At 48.1% G+C, this 15,148-nt stretch overlaps 1 protein-coding gene and 1 non-coding gene across 5 annotated transcripts in view; one reads left to right on the plus strand and one right to left on the minus strand.

Moving 5' to 3' along the window:
• Nucleotides 1-1,733: 1,733 nt before the first annotated feature.
• On the minus strand, nt 1,734-1,837 carry LOC118657149. The gene has a single exon (XR_004967885.1). It is a non-coding gene; the product is annotated as a U6 spliceosomal RNA (small nuclear RNA).
• A 6,283-nt stretch (nt 1,838-8,120) lies between these two features.
• Nucleotides 8,121-15,148, plus strand: part of ADCY9 (adenylate cyclase 9) — a 147,078-nt gene continuing 140,050 nt past the window's right edge. For 2 of the 4 annotated variants that reach the window (XM_036310738.1, XM_036310741.1), the window contains exons 1-2: nt 8,121-8,667; nt 8,942-10,678. In XM_036310738.1, coding sequence (XP_036166631.1) covers nt 8,986-10,678 — 1,693 coding nt within the window. In that variant the 5' untranslated portion in view covers nt 8,121-8,667; nt 8,942-8,985. Of the gene's footprint in view, nt 8,674-8,941; nt 10,679-15,148 lie in introns of all 4 variants that reach the window. The other 2 variants (XM_036310739.1, XM_036310740.1) reach the window with 2 other exon arrangements.

The following is a 15,148-nucleotide window of genomic DNA, read 5'->3' on the forward strand; positions in this document are numbered from 1 at the left end:
GGCCGATGCTCTATCCACTGAGCCAAATCGGTTAGGGCAGATTCTTCTTTCTTAAAAAAAAATCATTGATTTTTGGAGAGAGAGAAAAAGGGGGGGGGAGAGAGAGAGAGAGAAAGAGAGGGGGGAGAGAGAGAGGGGGTAGGGGGAGAGAGCGAGAGAGAGAAAGACTTGTTGTTCCACTCATTTATGTATTCATTGCTTGATTTTTGTATGTGCCCTGACCGGGATTAGAACCCACAGCCTTGCTGTATTGGGACGATGCTCTAATCAACTGAGCTACCCAGCCAGGGCCAAAGTAGGTTTCTTCATCCCAAGCACATTTCTGCAACCAGCCTGGTTCCACATTTGGAAGTAGACACAATGGTGGGAGTCTGCCAGTGTGCTTTGTGCAGTGCCTCTTCTGCAAGAGCAGCTCCAGACACCCACACTTCACCTCACAAATCTTCCAAAGGCTTCTGAGCCTCCTCTCCACATGACCACCTGCCTGACCTTAATTGCCTCATATTCCCTCTGCACTGCAGCCCAGCTAGCCTGCTGGACCTCCCCGGCACAACCCACCCCCTAGCCTAGGGCCTCTGACTGGGACGTGTGTCCTTGTGGGTCCTAGCCATAGTCTGATGCCCCCTCTGTGTTAGAGTTCTCCAGGGAAACAGAACTAATAGGATGTGTATATAGTAGATAGATGGGTAGATGGACCTAGATCTATCATCTAGCTATATCGATCTACCTAGCATCTATCCACAGAGATTTATTTTAAGGAATTGGCACATATAATCATCGGGGCTGGCAGGGCAGGTGGCGGGTTGGAGATCCAGGGAAGAACTGATGTTGATATTGATTTCAGAGAGAGGGCAGGAGAGGGAGAGAGATAGAAACTTCAATGATGAGAGAGAATCATTGATTGGCTGCCTCCTGCATGACCCTTATTGGGGATTGAGCCCACAACCTAGGCATCTGCCCTGACCGGGAATAGAGCCATGATCTCCTGGTTCATGTGTTGACGCTCAACCACTGAGCCACACTGGCTGGGCCAAAAGATATCTTTTAATCAAATACAGTTAACCCTTTAAATAGTGCTGGGCTCACCCTTTTCAGTCCTGCTTGGGGTGAGGTTCTGTGGCTTTCTCTGACCCTTAAGCCTGTGCCCTTTCTTTGTCTCCTTGACTCCCACAGAGCCCTCCACCCCTTTTCCTGACATGCTGATTGTTCTCTTCTACTGATGGCATTCATTTGGGATGATGGAAAAAGTCATGGGTGTGTGAGTCAGGTCCGGGTTCTAGTGTAGACAGCTCCTTTCCTTGTAAGTGATATTGAAAAGGTCACTTTAGTCTACTCCTTGTGAAATGGTGCTGTGTGCCCACCTCTTTTTAAAAATTCTATTATTTTTATTGGGGTGACATTGGTTAATTAAATTACATAGATTTCAAGTGTATAATTCTACAACACATCATCTGTATATTGTACTACAGGGGTCCTCAAACTTTTTAAACAGGGGGCCAGTTCACTGTCCCTCAGACTGTTGGAGGGCCGGACTGTAGTTTAAAAAAAAACTATGAACAAATTCCTATGCACACAGTGGCGGCAAAAACACGCGGCTGGCCGGATAAATGTTTTCGGCGGGCCGCGTGTGGCCCGCGGGCCGTAGTTTGAGGACCCCTGTTGTACTGTATGTTCACCACCCAAAGTCAAGCCTCCTTCTGTCACCCTTTATCCTCCCTTTACCCTCTTCTAAAAAAAATATGGAATGCTTCATGAATTCGCATGTCGTCTTTGTCCAGAGGCTGTGCTAATCTCTTTATCGTTCCAATTTTAGTGCATGTGCTGCCAAAGCAAGCACATGTGCTCATCTCTTACCACATGTGAAGTACCCGGCACAGAGTGGGCGCTTCATTTACTTGACTTGTTTTTCTCTCCAAGACCAGGTGCTACCTCCTCCCCTCACATTGGCCCCTCTCCCCAGCTGGGAACGTGGATTGGAAGATTCCATATTGGTGCGTTAGTGAGGATTCTCCTGAGAAACAGAACCAATGGGATGTATATTTATATAGAGAGGTGTGGGGCCTGGAAAGTCTGAAATCTACAGGCGAAGCTGGCAGACTGGAAATTCCAGCAAGAGTTGATATTACAGTCAAGTCTGAGGGCATTCTGAGGTAGAATTCCTTCCTACTCATGGGAACCTCAATCTTTTCGACTTATTGGATGAGGCTCACCATATTATGGAGGGTAATCTGTTTTACTAAAGTCTACTGACTTCAATGTTAATCACATCTAAAAATACTTCACAGCAACATCCAGACTGATGCTTGACCAAAATAAGTACCATAGCCTGGCCAAGCTGACACATAAAATGAAATTTCACACCTGCCTTCAAGGTTCACCTTTGATGTTGATGGCTTACAATGGCTGGCACTAGTGAGTGTTTACTGCAGACCAGGTACTGTGCTAAGTGCTTTCTTTGACTTGTTTGTTTTAATCCTCATAATAGCTACATGAAACGGTTTCTATTTTGAATCTCAGTTTATAGAGAAGAGAGCTTAAGTTGAGAGAAGTTAAGTAACTAGCCCAAGGCTGCACAGCAAGCTGTGGAGCTGGGGTTTGAAGCCAGGCAGTCCCAATGCAGAGTCCGCTGGTGTAGCCTCACACATGCTGCTGCCTCTTCTAGAATCTTAAAGAGACTGCCTCCTTCCCTGGGCCCTATTGGGGCTTGCAGGTCTCCGAGGCATTTTCTGTCTTCTGCCCCTGTCTTATCTCCATACCTGCTTGTTGGGAGCAGGTAGAGGGTTTGTTGAATAACTGAAGTCCAGAATTGTATGTGGTCCAGTGTCTCTGACTTCTACCTTGTGCCAATGAAGAAGGAGACCGGCCAGATTTCTGCCATGTCCCTATCCTAGCAGCCAGGGCACTCCTGCATGGCCACCTTTCCTGGCTGGGCACTGCCGGGACCACACCTCCTGCAAATGGCACTGTGACCACAGGACTCAGCTGATAAGGAGTCAGGAGGAAGCCCAGCTCTGGGCTCTGGAGTCAAATGAGGTTAGTCCCTTGTAGGGCATGGTGGCCTGCCTGCAGCAGATGCACTTAACACAACTTCCGCCTTCTTGGAATACTTGAGCGGCCCAGGAATGTGATTTTAGGCTGTCCTGGCACCACTGCCTTGACCCTTTAGGATTAATGTTCTTTCCCAACCTCCCTGAATCTCAGGAACCACTGACTTTGCCTGCCCGGCTCAGTGCTGTGCTCACTCACTGCCCTGGGAACCAGCAGGCTGGCCCTGTTTCCTGATTCCTGGATGATGGGCTTCCTGGCCTTGGCCCCGTTACCTGCCTGCTCAAGGCCTGTCCTGTCCTAGGTTGTTGCAGGAGCAGTAACCACCACACACCTGTCCCCACTGATGAACAGGTTGACACTCTAGGCCTAAACCTGCCTCCTTTCTCTAGCAGTGGTTCTCAACCTTCTGGCCCTTTAAATACAGTTCCTCATGTTGTGACCCAACCATAAAATTATTTTTGTTGCTACTTCATAACTGTAATGTTGCTACTGTTATGAATCATAATGTAAATATCTGACATGCATGATGGTCTCTTAGGCGACCCCTGTGAAAGGGTCGTTCGACCGCCAAAGGGGTTGCGACCCACAGGTTGAGAACCGCTGCTCTAGTGGGTTGAATAGTGTCTCCTCAAGAGATATTCTAACTCCTGATCCCTGGTACCTGTGAATGTGACCTTATGTGGAAAAGGGGTCTTTGTAGACATGATTAACCTAATATCTTGAGATGAGAACATCCTGGATTGCCTGGGTGGGCCCTAAATCTAATGACAGCTGTCCTTATAAGAACCAGGCAGCCCGGCTGGTGTGGCTCAGTGAGCATTGACCTATGAACCAGGATGAACCAGGAGGCCATGGTTCAATTCCCTGTTAGGGCACATGCCCGGGTTGTGGGCTTGATCCCCAGTGGGGGGCGTGCAGGAGGCAGCTGATCAATGATTCTCACTCAACATTGATGTTTCTAACTATCTCTCCCTCTCCCCTCCTCTCTGAAATAGATAAAAATATATTTAAAAAAAGAGAAGAGAATAAGGCAGAGGGAGATTAGAGATCCTGAGATAGAGGAGGCCATGTGAGGATGGAGGCAGAGATTGAAGCCATGCAGGCCCCCAGCTAAGGACTGCCAGGAGCCCCCAGAAGCTGTAAGAGACAAGGAAGGATCCTCTCCTAGAGCCTTCAGAGGGAGCAGGCCCTGCTGACACCTTGACCTTGGACTTCTGGCCTCTAGAACTGTGAGACAATAAATTTCTGTTGTCTTAAGCCACAAAATTTGTGATAATTTTTACAGCGCAACAGCAAAGTAACACATCCCCTAATTATGGGTGTGGAATCCAGGATGCAAGACCGGCCCTACCTTGGATTGAGAGCCTGGCTCTGGCCAGCCCGTGGCCTGGCTGTGCAGCCCCTTGTATGTACCAGGAACCCAGTGCCAATGAGGGAGGGACTGGATGGAACAGGAGTAAATTGAGTGCAGCTGAGTTAAAAGGTGGCATTCAGGGACTCACCTGAGTTCAAATATTCCCTATAGTATTTGTTAGCTCAACTTTGGTTTCCTCAGAAGATAGAGGCCATAGTGGGAGTTATTACTATCGGGGTGGGACAGAGAGAATAACAGGCCGGGAAACCAGGGATTCTAGAGCGCTTCTGCCATGGACTGGCTCTGTGACCTCCGATGCCTGCCTCTGTGTGAGGAGACCAGTGTGGCCTGTCCCCGCTCTTCACAGCACTGTCGGGAGAATTAAAGGAAGGAGTATAGGTATAAGACTCTTGCAAACTGTAAAGTATTTCACAAACTCAAGGTATTTGTATTACGATTTATAGGGTGATTATCTGTCCCAATGCATTTATACTGCCGCATGCATTTGAATGTGCCTTTGTGTAACTCAATGGGGGTGGGAGGAGGTGGTTTCCAAGCTACTTAACTCAAAGGGAATCATGATTGTCACCCCAGGTGACTTCTGATAGCACAAGCCCTCACTGAACTTCCATGTGAGGCCAGTGAGGCTTTTCGAGAGCTTTTGCTGAGTTTGTATGGATACATTCTGATTTGTGCTGTGTCTGGTGGAAGATCTGTGCACATCACAGATGGAGAGGAAACCCTCCAGATCTGGCAGCAGCCTGAGTTGGATGGTTGGAGAAGGCTGTTATATCTGTCCCGTGTCTGGCACCTTTATGCTTCCTGGGGGTGGAGGAGAAGAGACCCAGGACTCTCCAGTGACTCCCCTCCAGTTCTTGGCATTGTGAGAACGTATTATCTTCCTCTGTATATGATTATGCACCCAGGGCCTAGTGCACAGTGCCTGGCACATGGTCCCCAATCTCAGGGTTTATGGAATGACTCATGCTCTAACCTGGAGATGAAGGAAACTCTGGCAGTTTATAGGTTTCAACAGCTGGGAATGTAGCCCAACTACTTCCAGAAAACATACAAGAGAGAGGGTGTGGGGTGTATCATTACCTGTGTCTAAAAATCTGATGACTAATTAATATGTAAATGCTAAGTCACTACAAATGACAGGTGGACTGAAATGATTTGGGGAGGGGAGTTAAACTGTAGACAGGCCATCTCTCATATTACTGAGGAAAACCATGAAATGGGGCGTTCAGGGTTGCATTAAGTGGGGAAATGAAAACCATTAGAGCTGTCTCCAAGGACTTCCTGTCCAGCTCAGTCGGGAAGTAGAAGACAGTGGGATACATGAAGGACCACCACAAGGCTTACAAAGGGTGGTGCTGGGGCCATGGGGAGTGTTGTGGCTGTAGGAGTCTGATCCGGTTTTGAATCTGAGCTCTGTCCCTAGCCTTTATGTGACTTTGGGCACCTCACTCTTCAACCTCCAGTTTCACATCTCTAAAATAGGGACAATAATATCTACCTCAGAGGGCTGTGGTGAGGACCAACTAGATCACAAGCGAAAGTGTCCAGTGGTTTACTATTATTACACTTACTGGCTTGGGCAATGCACTTTTCTGAACCTTAGTTTCTACATCGGTAAAAATGGAATACGTGAGAGTACATGGCTCACAGCGGATGTTCAATAAAAGTTTGTTTTTATTTTTAACTTTTAAAAAAATTTTGAAACAGTTTTAGACTTAAAGTTGAAAAAACACTAGCAAGCTTCCCTTATACTTTATAACTAAGCTTCCCTAATGTTAACATCATACGTAATCACAGTACAATGGTCAAAACCCAGGAAATTAACATTGGCACAATGCTATTAACTAAACTGCAGACCTTATTCCTTTGTCCTTTTCTGTTCCAAGTTCCAAATCAGGATCCTGTACTCCATTTAGTTGTTGTATTCCTTAATTTTCTTCAAATTGTGACAGTTCTCAGTCTTTGTCTTTCATGACCTTGACATTCTTGGTGAGTACTGGTCAATTACTTGGAAAAAATATTTCTCAACTTTGGTTCGCTTGATGTTTTCTTATGATTAGATTGAGGCTGTGAACTTTACGCAGAAATACCACAGCAATGATCTATTTTTTGTTTTGTTTTTTCCTTTATTGCAATAAATACACATAACATGAAAACTTACCATTTAGACCAGTGGTTCTCAACCTTCCTAATGCCGTGACCCTTTAATACAGTTCCTCATGTTGTGGTGAGCCCCAACCATAAAATTATTTTCGTTCCTACTTCATAACTGTAATTTTGCTACTGTTATTGAGTCGTAATGTAAATATCTGATATGCAGGATATATTTTCATTGTTACAAATTGAACATAATTAAAGCATAGTGATTAATCACAAAAACAATATGTAATTATATATGTGTTTTCCAATGGTCTTAGGCGACCCCTGTGAAAGGGTCGTTCGACCCCCAAAGGGGTCGCGACCCACAGGTTGAGAACCGCTGATTTAGACCATTTTAAAGTGGCATTTAGTACATTTACAGTGTTGTATATCTACCTTGTCCAGAACATTTCCACCCACCCAAAAATCCCTTACCCATTAGTAGTCGCTCCCCATGCCCATCCCTCAGCCCCTGGCAATCACTAATCTGTTTTCTGTCTCTATGATTTTGCCTATTCTGGACATTGCATATAAATGGAATTTTTTGACTGGCTGTTTTCACTAAGCATCATGTTTTCAAGGTTCATCCGGGTTGCAGCATGAATCAGTACTTTATTTATTTTTATGTATGAAGAATATTTTGTGGACAGACATTTTACTTTATTTTCTAATTCAACAGTGAAACCTGGGGTGGGCTCCGCCTGGGGGATGAGGGAAGGAGAGAGGAGACCCCTGGCAGGAAGTACTGTGAGGTGTGGGGAGAAGGGCCAGGATTGGCACACTGGGGAGTATAGGACTGCATTTACATGGTGCAGACAATGCTAATGGAGGCCACTTGTAGGACTGTCCACCGGGCAGCAGATTGCTTCCAAAGTCTCATTTGTGGAAAAGGAAAAACAGTTGTCTATGAGGAGGGGGAGATGACCCAAGGATGGGAAGGGAATCTCTGGGGGTGGAGAACCTGGTTCTCAGTGGCACCGATTTTCTAGGGGCAACCACGGCCCCTGGAGACCTGCCCCTCTGTCCACCAGAGGCTGGGTCCACCGGGGAGCATGCTCAGGAAGGCGCCGGTGCTGGGGGGAGGGCATGTGCTCGTTGCTTATAGGGAAGGGGCGCCTCCCTTTAGGGTAGGCAAATACAGTAGTGGCAAACTTCTATTTATAAAAAAGGTGTGCCGAGGGGGAGGGCAAACATCTCCATTTCCTCAACCTCGCACCCCAGCTGTTCCCGTGCTAGCAGGCCTCCCAGGTTTCCCCGAGCGGATGCGGGGACCGAACCGCGGGGATAGGCGGTTTCCTAGCCGTCCCCCGGGCCCCGCTGCACCGCAGAGCTCGCGGCGGGCGCGGCGCTGCCCCGGGCGGAGGGCGGAGCCGCAGCCCGTGCCCGCCCTCGCCCCCGCCCCCGCCCCGTAGCCCCGCCGGCCTCGTCCACCCGGCGCGCGCACCGTGCGCGTCTTAGAGGCCGGCGGCGGCGGCGGCGGCGAGCGCGGGCTGCGCGTGCGCGCTGCGGCGGCGGGGCGAGGGGCGGCGCGGGCGGGAGTCTGTCAGTGACAGCGGGAGGGGGCGGGGAGGGGGCCGGAGACGGCGGCTCTTCCGACATGAGGCAGCGGCACCGCGAGGCTCGGCAGTGGCAGTGGCCGCGGCCGCGGCGGCATCTCTAGCTCGGGAGGCTGCCCCGGGCCGGCGTCCCGGGCCGGCGTCGCGGGAGCGGGCTCTGCGGCAGTGCCGCGCACGGGCCGCCGGCGGAGGGGCCCGCGCCCTGCCTTCGGTGCGGGCGGGAGGGGCCCCGGGCATCCCCGCTCGTGGGGTCGGCCTCGGGAGCGGGCGGGAGGGGCTGGCCGCAGCCGTCTCTGGACGGGTCGCGCTGACTGGGGCGGCCGGAGCGCCGCGGGCTCCGCCAACTCGCTGCCCGCCTCCCGCGGGGCCGCCGAGCGCGGGGCGGGACAGCGGGGTCTGGCCGGCGGCCTGACGCAGTGGAGGCGCCGCGCCGCGCGCAGCATGAGGGGCCCGCCGCCGCCGCCCGGAGAGCCGTGTTCGCCCGAGCGGCCGGCGGCGTGAGAAAGCCGGGGGCCGGACTCCCCTCCGCCGCCGCGGGGGGCACAGCAGGCGAGTGTGAGCGCGGGGACACGCCGCGGGCGCGGGCGGTGCCGCGGGCGGGGTGGCCGCCGCCTGGTGGACCCGGGGCGCTCCGGCCCGCGCCGGGTGGCCGGGGTCGGCCTCGAGGTGGGGCGGTGGGAGCGCGGATGAGACATGACCGCAGTGGTGTGAGCAGATGGTGCCTTTGCAAGTAGAGCGCGGGGGCCGCCCCTGGGAACGTGGGCAGAGCCGGTGGCCTTCAGGTGCGTGTACCCCGGCCTAACTCTGCTTGTCCCGCCGACAGGTAGCGGCGATCCCGGCCGGGGGCGGCTGCGGGCGCGCGGCAACATGGCCTCCCCGCCCCACCAGCAGCTGCTGCCGCACCACAGCACCGAAGTGAGCTGCGACTCCAGCGGAGACAGCAACAGCGTGAGGGTCAGAATCAACTCCAAGCAGCTGCCGTCCAACAGCCACCCCAAACACTGCAAGTACAGCATCTCCTCCAGTTGTAGCAGCTCCGGGGACTCGGGGGGTGTCCCCCGGAGAGCGGGCGCCGGGGGCCGCCTGCGCAGGCAGAAGAAGCTGCCCCAGCTGTTCGAGAGGGCCTCCCGCCGGTGGTGGGACCCCAAGTTCGACTCGGTGAACCTGGAGGAGGCTTGTCTGGAGCGCTGCTTCCCGCAGACCCAGCGCCGCTTCCGGTACGCGCTGTTCTACATGGGCTTCGCCTGCCTGCTCTGGAGCATCTATTTTGGGGTCCACATGAGATCCAAACTGATTGTCATGGCAGCCCCCGCTCTGTGCTTCCTCGTGGTGTGTGTGGGCTTCTTCCTGTTTACCTTCACCAGGCTGTATGCCCGACATTATGTGTGGACCTCGCTGGTCTTCACCCTCCTGGTGTTCGCTCTGACCCTGGCTGCCCAGTTCCAGGTTCTGACGCCTCTCTCAGGACGTGTTGACAGCTCCAATCATACTCCCTCAGCTAAGTCCACAGTCACTTGCTTATCTCAAGTGGGGAGCTTTTCCATGTGCATCGAAGTGCTCTTTTTGCTCTACACCGTCATGCACTTACCTTTGTACTTGAGCTTGTTTTTGGGAGTGGCGTATTCTGTTCTTTTTGAGACCTTTGGCTATCATTTCCAAGATGAAGACTGCTTCCCCTCACCCGAAGCAGGGCCCGGGCACTGGGAGCTGCTGAGCCGAGCCCTACTCCATGTCTGCATTCATGCCATTGGGATCCACCTCTTCATCATGTCCCAGGTGAGATCCAGGAGCACCTTCCTCAAGGTGGGACAGTCAATTATGCATGGGAAGGATCTGGAAGTGGAAAAAGCCCTGAAAGAGAGGATGATTCATTCTGTGATGCCAAGAATCATAGCTGATGACTTGATGAAACAGGGAGATGAGGAGAGTGAGAATTCTGTGAAAAGGCATGCTACCTCCAGCCCCAAGAACAGGAAGAAAAAGTCTTCCATACAGAAAGCCCCTATAGCATTCCGCCCATTTAAGATGCAGCAGATCGAAGAGGTCAGTATTTTATTTGCAGACATTGTGGGCTTCACCAAGATGAGTGCCAACAAGTCTGCTCATGCTCTGGTGGGTCTCCTCAATGATCTGTTTGGTCGCTTCGACCGGTTGTGTGAAGAGACCAAATGTGAGAAAATCAGCACCCTGGGAGACTGCTACTACTGTGTGGCAGGGTGCCCCGAGCCCCGGACGGACCATGCCTACTGCTGCATCGAAATGGGCTTGGGCATGATAAAAGCCATCGAGCACTTCTGCCAGGAGAAGAAAGAAATGGTGAACATGCGTGTTGGGGTTCACACGGGGACTGTCTTGTGTGGCATCTTGGGCATGAGGAGGTTTAAATTCGACGTGTGGTCCAATGACGTGAACCTGGCCAATCTCATGGAGCAGCTGGGAGTGGCTGGCAAGGTTCACATTTCCGAGGCCACTGCAAAATACCTAGATGATCGGTATGAAATGGAGGATGGGAGAGTTACTGAACGCCTAGGCCCCAGCGTTGTTGTTGACCAGTTGAAAGGTACGTGTATTTCTTTGCCTAGTCATTTCTCTCCCTAATCCTGTTTGTGTTGAAAAACAAAACAAAAACACAAACCAATCTCTTTCCAGCGTCAGTATTTGTCTCGATACCTTACTGTGGGGGCATCTCAGAGCCAGTAGGACTTTCCCTCCATTGAGTCAAATATCACAGATTTGTTCACACTGTGGCAGTGCTGACCTAGGTGAGACCATAGAAGGAAGTAGAACTTTGAAAATGTATCTCCTTGCCAGTTGGCTGTTAATATTTCTGAAATTCTGGGGGCAGGCCTGATGAATGTCAGGGTACCTTCGAAGCCCTGCAGTCAGAACTTTGTAGCACTTCAAGAAGTTGCCTTTGCATTTCATTTGGTCACCCTTAAGTCCCATCAAAACGTTTTCTTGTGCCCTTTTCCAACAATGTGAAGAATAAAACATTTCTCCTGTCTAGGCCTCCCTTTGCTGGGACAAGGAAGTCAGCTCAGCCCCGTAGGACTCTGAAAATTAGATGGAATCATGTACTCCTAGGTGTACACTCCCTTTGCCTATGTCTCTTTAAAAAAAAAAATTTGCATTTTCAGCTTTCAACTTTATTTAACGATGCTTATCATGGTATTTGTATTATCATATAGACTACAGTATTTTAGAACGTTGAACTTCTCAAACCATCAGGTGACTTGAAAGTAAGCAGTGCACTCAGAGCAATATTTAGACCCCCTACCTCCAGCCCCTCAGATTAGTATCTGGTCCCTTGTCCAAGTCTTAAGTTCCTTACTGCTATTCTTGATGTTTTCACTGGGCTTCTTTAATTTTATTATTTTCATACAGGACAAAAATATTTGAAGTCTAGGAAGTGATATTTAAGTAAATGGGAACAAAAGTAAGGATTCTAAAAAACACTTTTGAAAAATAGTCCTTATGTTTTACTAAAATCTTCCAGATTGAAGGAACATCTACTTAGGTAGTATGTAGAGAAAATCACATAGATTTTTAAAAGCCTAAATCAGTAAAGCTATATTATATGTTTTATTGTGCCCACATGTTGCATAATCACACAGTGAAAAACCCCAGGAAAGGGAATCCTCAGAAGGAGAAGTAACAGCTCAAATCAGAGATGGGGGAAGTAATCAGAGACAGTACATGGTTGAGTTGGAGGGCCTGAATAGGTTGTCAGCCTTCAGACAATCCTATATGCTCAATTGATATTTTCTTTCTCTGCTTGTGATCAGAGTTCCCCACATCATTTAGTTATTGGTTATCTGACCAGGGTGCTCTATCCTTCTGATTTTTCTTTATTAGAACTTTATTAGAAGTTGTGTTTCTTGGGCAGGCCTGTAGGTAATTTTGCTAGTAGTTGAATAATGATGTAGTAGAAGAACATTTTCACCTGATAATTACCTCTACCTAGAGCAGTGGTTCTCAACGTTGGCTGCACATTAAAATCACCTGGGGATCTTGTTGAAATCCTCATTTCTGGGCCTCATTATTAGTAACAAAGAAACAGAATTTCCGGAGGATGAGGCCCAGAAATCAGGATTTTAACAAGGTTCCCAGGTGATTCTAATGTGCAGCCAAGGTTGAGAACCACTGACCTCGAGAGTTTTAAATGCTACATTGATGAGGTCAGAAACTACACTTCGCAGTTCACTTGAGAGATTCTTCCATGACAAGTGTTTTTCCCTGTAGGAGAGTGGCTCTCGCTCTCGACTCTGAAGGTGCCAGTGGAGTGGGGTGCAGATGTAATTACTGCTGGACATTTTGGCATCTTTAGGCTCTGTCCTCAGAAATAGTGGGATAGATTCCAGAGAATGGAGCTGTGCTATACTATGTAAAATTAAGTATGACAATGATAGCAATTCTGTCAGGGATACTTTGAATAGGGCATTACTTGAATTTCAAAAATAAGAACAGATGTAATCATTAAGTATGTCTGGAAATGGCCAAGTCGTTGAATTTTTGGCAGTACCCAAATTAACAAAAAATTTTTGTTGATTGATGGGTAATTTTATTTTCAGTTTATGGACCAAGGGTCTAAAGACGCAGGCAAAAAAATCTAGAATGGGTTTGTTGATTTTTTTTAAACTTCAAATAGTGTATGTAAATTTGGTAAATTCCCTTTTTCTCTAAATTGTGTGTATTATGTATTTATAAGGAAAAGTTTTAGTACTGGATGGAAGATAGGGAAAGACAAGGCTTAGCTAAACCAGTGATTTCTTTACATGGTATTCCCTCCTTTAACTGTTTCCCTGAGACCATGAATTTTGCTGTATTCAGCTTATTTGGAAAATCTTTGTGGACAGGACTCCACTAATAGAGGATGTCTACACAACTTCCTGCCCCTTTTTGAAATTGCACAGTTCGATTCTCCAGACGTTCAAATCTGCCAAATTGAGATGATCACATGGTGTGTAGAAAACGCTTTTCATACATGGGGTTAAGGTTATATATGTAAGATTTCTTTTAGCCTGTCTTTGGATTTGTGATAGATATTATTTTATACAATGTTGGGCATTAGCCTTTCCCTCTCATCCCCTTTTCAGAATATGGGGTTAAAAATACCCAGTAGAGGGCTCTGTAGAAATGAACATGGGTAGAGTAAACTGGGGATTCCTGAACTAGCCTGGCAGCGTGAAAGGAAGCTACACAGGCTTTGTGGAAGGTGGACTTTGATTATTTATGCACATTCACTCACTCCTTGGAAATCTTTATTGTGCTCTTACAATGCACCTGGCCCTGAGGATGCACAGATGGAGTCATGACAGTTCCTCACCTCCTTGAGCTCACAGTTATAAATGTTATAGAGTATGCAGAATCAGGAACGCTTTAGGGAGGTGCATGAACTTGGGGTGAGTTTTGAGATTGAGCAGTGGCTCTCTAGGTAGATAGAAGCAGAACATTTGGTGCAGTGGGAATAGTATGGGCAAAGGTTTGAGGTTGTGTTACTTGGTGGGTTGGGCAATTGTAAGTAGTTCATTAGGACAAGGAAGGTTGTGGGTGACTTGGGAAGGGGTTTGGATTCAGTCCTGTAGGTAATGGGGAGCCACTGATAGGTTTTATGCAGGAGGCTTAAGTGATCTGATTTGCAGTTTTAGAAAGCTAACTCTTTCAGTTCCAGGGACTGTATTAGAAGGTATGAGACTGGAAATTAGTGAGCTGTTTCAGTAAATCCAAGCAGGACTGATGGTAGCTTGAGGCAAGGTAACAATAGTGGTGATGGAGATGATGGGAGAGATATGAGAGTAGTAAGATCAACTTGATAGACTTGGAGCCCGGTTTAAACAGACAACTGGGGGAGGCAAGGGGCTTGATGGCTTTTAGGTCAGGAATGGGTGAGAGGCCTTTGAAGTTTCTATGGTATGGTGGAGAATGCAGAATATGACAGGCCAGGAACCCCTGGCTTGTTCATTCATTCATTCATTTAACAAATAATTCATTTTGTGCTGGGCACAGTTCTAGGTGCTGGGGATACAGCAGACAAAAATTCTGCCTTTTGGTTGTTCCGCTCTAATACTGCAGTCAGACAGTAAACAAATAAAATATAAAGTTTGTTTTATGTTACCTTCTAAGGAGAAAATATAAAGCAGGAAAAAGGAGATGGAATATGTGTTTGTGTGTGTGTGTGTAATTTTAGATAGGATGGCCAATCACTGAGAGAGAAGGTAGCAAGAATTTTCAGGACTAGGAATTTGGAAATTATCCCAAAAGTGAGGAGCAGTTATTATTAAAAACAGGGAGAAATAATATGATTTGAATGATGGGAGCAGGGTCCTTCTACACCATTTGGGGTGAACCACTGGACCCTGTTCTATTCTGCCTTGGGCCACAAGCAAAAAGATGATGTGTTTGCCTAGAACTTTTGGTTTTTCCTATTATAGGTCGAGTCACAAAGACCAAAGGTGAAACTGTTAGAGAATGCTTCCAGACATCTTCTTTCTCCCCTCTTAAATATTAGGAAGATAAAACAAACGTGCTCAGTCACTCCACCCACAATCATGGTTTTATAGAAGAGGGGAGAGTTTTTTTTGAAAACAGGAAGGGAACTGTCTAGCATGCTCTGCTGAGGTAAGAGAGGCTCATTCCCTTGGAATAGGCTGGAAGGTCAAGTTCCCCTCCCCCCAAGGCTGATGGTGGTGGCAGCAATAGTAGAACCAGAGGGTGGAAGCTGGGACAGGACAGATTTGAGAAGGTGTTGGAATTCTGGGATTGTAATGGTCAGGAGTAGCCCTGACTGGTTTATGAGTCTTTTTCCACAAGTCAGTGGTTCTTAAACTTTTTGGTCTCAGGACCCCTTTATACTTTTAAAAATTACTATGGAAGCTAAAGAACTTGTGTTTATGTAAGTTATATATTGATATTTACCTTATTAGAAATTGAAACAGAAGATTCAGAAGTCTTTCCTTGATTCATTTAAAAATAATAAGCCCATTGTACCCATTGCAATGTTAATATAAATAACATATTTTTATAAAAGTAA

The sequence above is a fragment of the Myotis myotis genome, unplaced genomic scaffold, assembly GCF_014108235.1.
Source record: "Myotis myotis isolate mMyoMyo1 unplaced genomic scaffold, mMyoMyo1.p scaffold_m19_p_5, whole genome shotgun sequence".
NCBI lineage: Eukaryota > Metazoa > Chordata > Mammalia > Chiroptera > Vespertilionidae > Myotis > Myotis myotis.